Here is a 10,434-nt window from a genome sequence, read left to right on the forward strand (position 1 = left end):
AAGAATCTGTGAGATATGTACGCCCGTAAGTTGGTTTATGCCAGAAACCCTGCCGAGATAAGCCTAGTTATGCGATTACTAAAAAATATACAAATTAGTATAGGTACTAATTTTTAAGAAATGGTATCATTCGGCTTATCTTATCTTGTCACGGTTTCTGGTCTAAAGCAATTTAGGACGTAAATATTTCTTAGCGAGCATGGGAAATTACTTGCATTTGAAAATTATGCGACCCCCTCTACTGCCATAGGCATATCGCCTGGCTATAGCGTAATCTGTCACACCTTAAGCCTGCCACAAACTACACATAACTTCTTATCACTTATCACTTTCTTATCACTAATTTTATTTTATTATGTATATAAATTAAAAATGACAGCTTCAAAAGTAACATCTACCGAAATAGCGGACTATTCAAAATAACACCTCTTATTGGAAAACCCTTAGTAAACTTTGGGACATAAACATGTTTTAAATTTTACACTACTGATAAACAATCTTTGATGTACGGCAAATATTTGTTTACAATTTAAAACCTGTTTATTAGTAAGGGGATGTTTTACCTCACTAGGATCTCTCTTACCTGGGAATCCTAAGACCACAGTTAGTGCTAGTACCACAGTTGCCATAGTTGGTTTATTTATGGCCATAGCTATTAGGCCATTGCAATTAGCGATTCGCGATCGAAGTAATTCCGGTAGTCCCAATTTTTTTATATGTTATATAAACTGATCCCCTGATGTAAAATCTGAGTTTCCGACCTTGGCGCACCTGTGCTCGCGCCGCCATTTTGAAAAAACTGTCCGAAATCGGGCCAAAATCTAGTTTTTCCCAAATATATCATTTTCAATGCAAATTTCGGCTAAAGTATATTAACAAATATGATAGAACATAAAATAATCTACAATTTTTAAGAAATCAAATTTCTTCTATCTCTAATAGGTACCGAGGTAGAAAGTCGTAAAGGTGCGTATATTTTTGAAAAAACAAGTTTTTTGCGCGACTAGGTTTGGTTTTTTATAAATACCTCGATTCCAGTACAATTTTTTGAAAAAATTATTGATAATAATTTTGTAGAAAATAAAATTTCGTTAAAGAAATAGGTATATAATTTATACTTTTTATCTCTATTACGTATCCAAACTCTAATCCACCAAAACCAAGCCAAAAATTGAAACAGAGGTTAGGTGTTTTAAACTTGGCATTCCTTGATTTTATTTTTCTTTAACAATTATTGTTCTAAGAACATATACGTTGACAACAATCGTCATGACTGTGTCAGACCTAGCTATAAATATAGTAGATAGACTATTTCAGCTTATCGGTCGCCATACATTCCCAATGGGAAGACCATCACTAAAATTGGCCAAGCCACCACATTTATGCTCGCAGCTTGGTCTGACATGCCTATCAACGTAATAACAACATACATTTAAGATTATTAATACAATTAAGATGATAAGGTATATAAAAAAGATAAAAAAATGGTATTTTCGTAAAATTAACATTTATTGACATTCTTTTCTTTATTAGTTAAGTTGTCAGCATAACAAAAAATAAAATTAATGGTAGATCAGTTTAGACAGAAGTACGAGCCCTTGACTATAGTTTCTTACTTCTGGCCCTGAATAGCTTCTTCATCTGTCTTATCACCAAAATTTGTGGCGACTGGGTCATCATATTCCTCGTCATCGTCATCAACGAAGGCTTCTACAGCATTCTCGCAGGAGTTGCCATTGCAATGAATGCAGAGTAGGGAACATTTCAAACCCGACTTTCTGCAGGTGCACTTTCCAGCGCAACCTTTTTTGCATTGACATGATATGAAGTTCAGCAAGGCCTGAGGTGCAGCTTCCTTCAACATTGTTACTGGAGTAAGTAACCCAACAGCATCCTTTTTCCACCCCCATTCAGTCGGATATTTATCGTGACAAAGCCAAGTCTGCACTTGCAAGTATGTTCTTGAAGCGTGTTGTTGGACTGCATCTTTGGTGGGTGGTAGCCTGGATAAATTGAATTTGTTCTTTTTTACTCCTTTGACAAAAATGATGTACCTTAAATTTTCCAAATTTGATTTCTCGTTGCCGCCATACAAAAGTGCAAATAGTTGTTCGGCAGCCAAAGTGATTGTTTCTGTCTTTGCTTTTGGGTCTTGAAATACACGAACAAGTTCATTCACTGAGTGGTTCTTGAGAAGAATATTACAAAATTTGCGTTTGCCTTGACCTAACGGAGCTCCAGTTGTATCGCAACCACTTATGGCATGAAGGAATAAAATGTTTTCAACTATTTTAATGTGTTTAAAACATTTGTTCGAGTACAACGCGTTAGGTGATTTACCTTTTCCAACTTTTTGGTAATATACGTTGGGAGGTGAGAGAGCTGTGAGGAGTACCAGCATATCAATATCCTGACCAACGATTATGACTACATCATGTTGAGATGACAACGAATTTGCTGTGTTCACTATGAGAACGTCAGTATCCTCTTCAGCTTGTACTGTCGTTATGTGGGATCGTGCAAATGAGGTTCTGAGTAGGGATCTCATTTCCCAGAAACTTTTCCTGTGGCACTTGTGGGTGCATGCTTTCAAAAAACAAAACTTCAGCAGAAGTTGTAACTCTGGCACGCCGTGCTCTTTCCACCCCTTTAGTGCTTTTCTTTTCCATAGAATCTGGGTATCCATCGAATACCACTACTGCATTGGATCCATAATGATTTTGTACATACCTGACATATTGCTGGAAAATTACTGAAAAAGGTTGAGCACGACCCCATACAACTTTGTGCAGTAAATATCCTCCATCAATTACGTGTATTTTACTGCTTCCCAGTTCTGTATTATTTGGTAGAGGGTTAAATGATGAATAAAATATAGACTTCGTTCCTTTGCGCATGCCTTCCTCTGAGAAAAGAGACAATGGTACAGGAGAGAGTTCATATTGAATAGCATTAATGGATCTATTGCCATAGTCACACCCTGATTTTTGGCACTGCTGGTCACCGCCGCAAGAGAAACTATCGCATCATTACGTTTTAAGTGTAGGTTTCCAAAGTTCTGGTTGATAACTTTAGACATAGCTAATTTCCCCATCTTTTCAGCCATGTGACAAGTGACTTTGCTATCCCCGATTGTGTGCCACTGCTAATAGACATAATCACGTTTGTTTTATGAAATGGTTCATGGCCAGCAAACCAATCAATGAGAGTTTGAACGTCTCGATCATCTCTCTTAATTTTTGTAGGCCTCATCTCTACATGTTGCTCTGACGTTCCTGATTCAATCCCACAGAATGACTCGATACCCTCACAAATGTTATGCAGATAAACGAATCCAGCAGTCCAACGAAGGATGGAACTGTCTGTGAAGGGAACCGGAGGGGAGGAGTATAAGGGTGGGGGTAGCCCCCCCCCGAACCGAAGTGCCCTCTAGTAAATTTATAAATGTATGTATTTAAAAATACAAACAAAAATCTAATAACGTGGTAATAAACCGTGATAGATTTTCTGTGCGTACCTACCTAGATTTGTTTATTCTTTATATCGGTAAAAAAAAACTATATAAACATAAAAACTGAACAGCTTTTTTTGAAATTTTATGTTCTACATAATTGGTATCAATAAAATTTTCATGAAATTCCACTGGAAACGAGGTATTTATAAAAAACCAAACCTAGTCGCGCAAAAAACTTGTTTTTTTCAAAAATATACGCACCTTTACGACTTTCTACCTCGGTACCTATCAGAGATAAAAGAAATTTGTTTTTACAAAAGTTGTAGGTTATTTTATGTTCTATTATACTTGTTAATATACTTTAGCCGAAATTTGCATTGAAAATGAGATATTTGGGAAAAACTAGATTTTGGCCCGATTTCGGACAGTTTTTTCAAAATGGCGGCGCGAGCACAGGTGCGCCAAGGTCGGAAACTCAGATTTTATATCAGGGGATCAGTTTATATAACATATAAAAAAATTGGGACTACCGGAATTACTTCGATCGCGACCCCCTTTTTGGCGCTAATTGCACTGGCCTATATGCCCCAATAGAACATACATAGATAGTTGACATATTATTTTATAGCATTATCGTATGTATAATACTAATTTCTTTATCTAATTGTTTGCTTTTGTAATCTGTATTGTTAATTTTATTTGCTCCCTATGGCGGATTGCATATTGCACATTACACACGCCACATAACCATGCTGAAATTTAAAAAAGAGATTATCAAGAAGTATGTACCTATGTATAGTGATTTGCCAATACACTGATGTCACAGGTTTTATACTTATAGATCTTAGATATAACATGATCATGAATATGTCAATTCATACATCTTGAATGCTGTTTTGAAAAAAAATTATAAATTCCATTTGTAATTTAACAGAAAATGAATGATTTAGAGAAATAAATATTTTCGAGAAACTATTGTTTTTCCAAGATTCTGGAAATCAAGGTAAAAAGAAAAGTGTACAATCCTGCAATGATAACATCACCTTTAACCTATGCCCTCTTAATGCAATAACCTTGTCTTTCTTGGAATACGACCAGATTGTCTTAAACGGAGATAAATTTGCATTAACAACATTGTAGTATTTTGTAGAAACATTGACTCCACATATTACATAACTCAAAACTTTATTCTGTCCTTTCCACAGCATATCATACCAAAATATCTAATCAATAAACCTCTGTTTGAGATATGGCTATTATAAAATCACCTGTATTATTTATACAAATTGGAAAATCATCATATATGCACAATGTAGATAAAACATAGCTAATTTCAATAGCACAATTTTTGTGTTAAGTAACAACAAAGGTGCTCCATTTTTCCCATTTCGCAAAGATAATTTTTTTAAATGAAGAAGTACTAGGTTGAATATATTTTACCTCTAGTATTGCCAGGTGGCAATATTTAGTTCACATCATGGAAGACAGGTTAGAGATTGATGGAAGACAGGGTAGAGGAATAGTGCAACACTCTAGCATTTGAACCATGTGTGACTGGAATGATTGCGTTATTCCAGACTGGAGTCGGTAGTCAGTAAAGTGAAATTGCTTTTACATATCATCTGAAAATGAAGAAAGGACAACCAACACGGTGGCAGTTTTCTCTAAAGTGTGTGAACTCCCATAAAAAAGGTAAGAATATAATACAAACATGTTTTATAATTTATTTTACCACAATTTACAGCGCACCATTTAAATTCCACGATAGAAAGTCCACCCGTCCGATCTAAATGATACTCGTAGTGCCCAAGAGCAAGTCCGAAATGAATCCCAAATCCCATAGGTGCATTATGAATATCAGCACCTATGGGACCTTCTGAAAAATTTCTTAAGCTCATACAAAACATACCAGTGGCTCCAGAGCGGTAGACCTGCAAACCTTAGGAATCTACTAACTGTCTGAGTGCGTAGCATCTATGATATTTGTTAACACAAAATTTGTAAGGAAATGTAAAGTAAATTACTGAAGATATTATTTTTTTAAAGTGTGTAAATTGTGATTTTCGTATTTAAAACTATTTTTTGTAACCTACGAAATATATATTATATTCTTTTGCCACAGGTGTTTTAAAGAATCAACGAATTATTGTATCTTTTTGCTGGGTCGCTAATCTCTGGTGCAGGGATGTGATGAAATGGGGAGAAAAATATAATGCGTAATATGGAAGAGACCAACGTAGGATTTTTGTTCTCCCTTTTTTAATCTCCGATTGAACTGCCAATGAGATAGGCCCCGAACGGCCAGTTCCCAACCCAACTAGGAAATGATAGAAAAATAAAATGAGTAGAAATTATGCAATCTGCCAACTAAAAATCAAATTAGGCAATATTAAAGTTAATTAATTCAGAGACAAAACATTGTGGAAAAAATTATCTATTCATGTTTACAGATTATGTGCAATGTTTAACCCAAGTCTACAAACATTGTGATTGGTATTTGAGTGTGAAGATGACCTCCAAATACAAGACATATTTTTGAATGCTCAAAGAAAACACAAATAGGATGACAGAAAAAAAGGAGTGACATCACGTTGAATACTTTTACATTTGCTACACTGAAATATTTACTCTATAGTCACAATGTATGGAGAATCACAGCATAAACAAATAAAAATAGACTCATACAAACCATCCAACTGTCACATTCTTAATCTTACTACATTAAGTTAGTACAAAATTATTATTGATGACCTTTAATAGAATACTTAGTGTGCTGAAGAAAAGTAAGTGTGTGGGGAAAGGATTAAGGTCATTGATTTCTTCATAGTCATTTTCATGTTGTAAAAAATCAATAAATTAAAATTGAAAAATGAGGAACTAATTAATGTATGCATAGTTTCGCCACACCTGTATTTAAAGTTTAAAGTTAAGTAAGAGATGTCATCAGAAGAAAATGATACAATGTATTAAAATATCGATTTGTTTAGTAAAATAATCACTTTTATTATTCCCTTTGTTAGATACAATTTTCCTCCGATTAACATTCTTTCACTGAGCTGTTAAAACCTCAAATGTGACAATTTTATAAAATTATATTTTTAATACACCTATTCTTTTACCTCACTTAGAACTATGTAGTTTTCAAATATGCCACATAATACAACCCATTTAAAATAATTGAGAAACATAAACCTCCAGGGTAATGCATACCCAAAATAGGGCAGTTTTTTCTATTATAAAATGTCACACGAGAAAATTTAACAGCACAGCCAAAATTATCAGAAACATAAAAAGTAAATGCTCACTAAAAATAATACCCTTAACATGGTACAGTACAGTCTCTGTAATCTAAGCCCACTATAAACCGAACCTCCAGTACCGAACCATCTGGTTGGACCCAAAAAGTGTAATTTTTGAAAGTGGAGAGATTTGTACGAAGTTAGAGAGAGAATATAACATTGGTAAAATCAACAGTATCCAATTTCAAAGATATTTGACTATTTAGCATGTACATTAAAAGGTCCCGGAAAACTTCAACAAAAAACAGACTCGGTTTTTAATTGTTCAGATATAGTGACTCCACTGTATTTTCATAAAACACTTAACAGTAAGCCATTACTGATTTGAAATTACACGATAGAACTAACAACTAAACGATTCGTAAATATTGGCACCAAGCACTTTTAATTTGTCATTTAGAATGAGTTGCTGCATCGTCACATCGGGAACCCCGGTGAGTCCTCGCCCGAGAGGCTGCGATACTAATCCATTGATTATAGGAATCAATTTAGCAAGCGGCAATTCAATATTGTTTACGTTAACGAAATTCAACTGCGACTTGCTGACTGATCCGTTTGAGGTTCCTTGCTGAGAGTTCAACTCTACAATGGAGAGTTTTCCATTAGGAGGAGTAATGGGGCCGTAGAACTCGGCTATCTGATCCACTAGAAGTGCCAGCCCTCGGCTGACGCTGGAGGTGCTCAATGTTCCCACATCTTCGCTTTCCAAAAGGTCCAAAGTTTCATTAAGCAATTTTTTAAGAAGTTCTTCGTCGGTGTTGCTTTCTTCAATTAGATATGAAGCCATTTGCTTCAAAGGGTCGGCATTATCGAGACACACGGCAGTTTGAATGGACCAGAATACTTGTTCAGTTTCTTTCAGTGAGAGCTTTTGTTTGAGAGGAATCGACTGAACCACCGACCTGACCTTACTTTCTATTTGTCTGCACAATTTTTCAACTCCTTCATTAACAAAATAATGACAAAGAGACAAGTATTTTTGTTGCAAATCACTGCTTATGACAGACTGTGAATTGGTATTTGTTGAATCCTTGTACAGATATCCACCAACAATGTTTAATTGTATTCTAAGAGTGACTACTAGAATTGTAAATGCATAAACCATGGACGTTACTCTGGCGAATGTGAGGACTTTGAGTTCTTCCCAAAGTTCAACTTTGTTGACAGGATTGCTGCGGAGCTGGTTGAGGATTTGTTGCGTATCGAGAGCGTTAGTCACGGCTTCACACACTGCCGGTGCCAGGGAGAGAATGGTGTGGTTACAGGTCCTCTCTGTACTCTCAAAATGTTGTTTTTTCCTTGTCATATCAAGGAAATTCCTCGTTTCCCTTTCCTGCCACTCTCGCAATTTTCTCTGGCCATAGTTGATAGCTAATGCGCTTCCACCAATCACAATACTTGTCACCAAAAACTTCCTTTTATGTCTGTTTAAAAAATCTCTCAGGCTTGAAAACATTTTGAGAAACAATGATTTGTTTTATCGGAGATAATTTATGTTTTATATATTTTATTATCTTAGTAAGCTGTCAAGTTCTTAACATTCGTTAATTTGATACTATACTTGCTCATCTTGAATGTTCTCATATATCTTTATCAGTAAAAATTGATCTTGAACGATAATTTTTATTAAATTTTAGATTTAAGTCAAAGTCCTAATACAAGCTAACTAGCCAGAAGTGGCAAAGTTTTATCTGCGAATCTATCCACTATGTGGCTGCACCTGTAAATAAATAAGGCAATTAGTTACTTCAATTCAATTACGAGGTTTAAAAAAATATATTTTAAACGTTTTTTAGATATTATTTTGCCAGGAAAACAGATGTTAAGCGCTATAAAATTGTAAAATTTATGTAAAACTTAATGAAAACACAAATCACCATTGCATAAATAATTATAATGATCTAGAATAACTAAAAACATACAATATTTCCATCAACTAACTTTCCAGCAACTTTATATTAACTGCACTATATACTTAATACAATGGAATCTTTAGAATTATACTATCAAAACATAAGAGGTCACAGAACCAAGACATATATTTTTCTTCAAAATGTATTGTTAAACAACTATGACATTATATGTCTCAGTGAAACATGGCTTAACAATTCAATCTTTAATGAGGAACTTTTCGATCCACGGTACCATATTTACAGACGAGATAGAGATTATCATAACTATGTAATAATTACAATAACATATTATTCAATATCGACATCTTCAATTGCGAATTTACTAAATATAAAATGACCTTAAAAGAGTATTTCACTGATGTTTCTTGAATTGATGTTTCTGATGTTTATGTTTCTAGTATTTATATATTTATAATCCTGTTATGGTATGATTTATATGCACAACATTGTCTTCTTATGGTTATGGTTATGATATGATTTATATGCACAATATTGTTTGTATTCTTATGGTTACCAATGTATCGATAATCTTTTATTTTATATAAATTTTAGTTTTTTTTTTCCCTTTTATTTTTGTTGTATTATTTTGTTCTATTATTTTATACAATTCTTTTATTTTATATAATTATAACTTCACATTTCTCATAAATTAAATTATTTCTTCTAATGCTGTCTTACGTAAAGTCACAAGGAGGAAATCCATAATTGGTTTTATTTTGGCTATTTTACTTATGTACAATCTGTAAAAATGTAAACTGTTGATTTCCCAAAAAATGAATAAATGAATAAATAAATAAATAAATAATATTGTTTTTTTTCCCATACATAAATATTTTTCCATGAGTAGAATTTTTTTTTCAAATAAATAATAAATTCATCTTCTTCACCCGAAAACTAGTAGAAAAACCTTATTTAAGTCGATATAAATATTTCAACACGAACGTATAAAATAAATCAATGATGATAATTTAATCAACAGATTTTAAATGTTTTAGAGAATAAAGTAGATCATTTTCACATTAGTAAACAGCACGGCGAAAACGTGATTATTATCTGAAATAGTTACATGCTTATGTCGTTATTCGTCGTTGATAATCTTCGATAACATTGAGATTTACATTATCTGTCACGATAAACTTAGTATTATAGCAAAATAAGACGCGTACCTTGGCAAATCTTTATTAGAGTACTAACACTTCGTCGAAGCATATATCACAATTAAAATTGGGCGTGTACTATAATAATTTACAATCGGGAAACAGAGCGCTAAAATCGTGCTAAAGTTCAACTTCATTTCAACTTATTTGCCGATGTCTCCGCTCTTTTCGCCTTTGACCCTTGTCAATTTTATCGGAAATGTAAAGTGTTTCCATTTGTTGGTAAAACTGCGCGTTGTTTGTTGACATTTGATGCCAACGTCAGGTCTCTAAAGCAAGATTTGTATGGAATTTTAAGATCAAGATTTATGAAAAGTACATCAACTTTTTTATCAATGCTATTTTTATTTGTGCCTTCAACCTAGCTATGGGGGCTATGGGGGCACTCGAAGAATCATCGATGATTTACTCGACCTTTTTGATCATCGAAATATTTCGATCATTTTCATGGACAAATCGATTCTGTCAAAAATCATCACAGTTCGAGACAAAGGTTTTAAAACATCATCGAACAAGTAATCGATTCTGTCAAAAATCATTACACAGTTCGAGACAATCGTTTTGAAATGTCATCGAACAAGGAATCGATTCTGTGAAAAAATATCACGCAA

The 10,434-nt window shown here is 33.8% G+C and overlaps 1 protein-coding gene across 3 annotated transcripts; it reads right to left on the reverse strand.

Moving 5' to 3' along the window:
• Nucleotides 1-6,335: 6,335 nt before the first annotated feature.
• On the reverse strand, nt 6,336-10,020 carry Pex3 (peroxisomal biogenesis factor 3). 3 transcript variants are annotated; one of them, XM_089640010.1, is made up of 2 exons: nt 9,861-10,020; nt 6,336-8,473 (listed from the first exon to the last, which is right to left on the reverse strand). In XM_089640010.1, exon 2 carries the CDS (start codon nt 8,207-8,209, stop codon nt 7,097-7,099), a length of 1,113 nt encoding a protein of 370 aa, XP_089496136.1. In that variant the 5' UTR covers nt 8,210-8,473; nt 9,861-10,020; the 3' UTR covers nt 6,336-7,096. The 3 variants fall into 3 exon arrangements, with proteins under 3 accessions (XP_089496136.1, XP_089496134.1, XP_089496135.1); XM_089640008.1 differs by having other exon boundaries at nt 9,833-10,020; XM_089640009.1 differs by lacking the exon at nt 9,861-10,020 and adding an exon at nt 9,733-9,842.
• Nucleotides 10,021-10,434: the final 414 nt, after the last annotated feature.

This window comes from Hesperophylax consimilis, chromosome 15, assembly GCF_061612785.1.
Source record: "Hesperophylax consimilis isolate HC1 chromosome 15, BYU_Hcon_1.0, whole genome shotgun sequence".
Classification (NCBI taxonomy): Eukaryota; Metazoa; Arthropoda; class Insecta; order Trichoptera; family Limnephilidae; genus Hesperophylax; species Hesperophylax consimilis.

Coding starts and splice junctions, on each gene's coding strand:
- Pex3 (XM_089640010.1), bottom strand. CDS start 8,209: ATGTTTTCAAGCCTGAGAGATTTTTTAAACAGACATAAAAGGAAGTTT.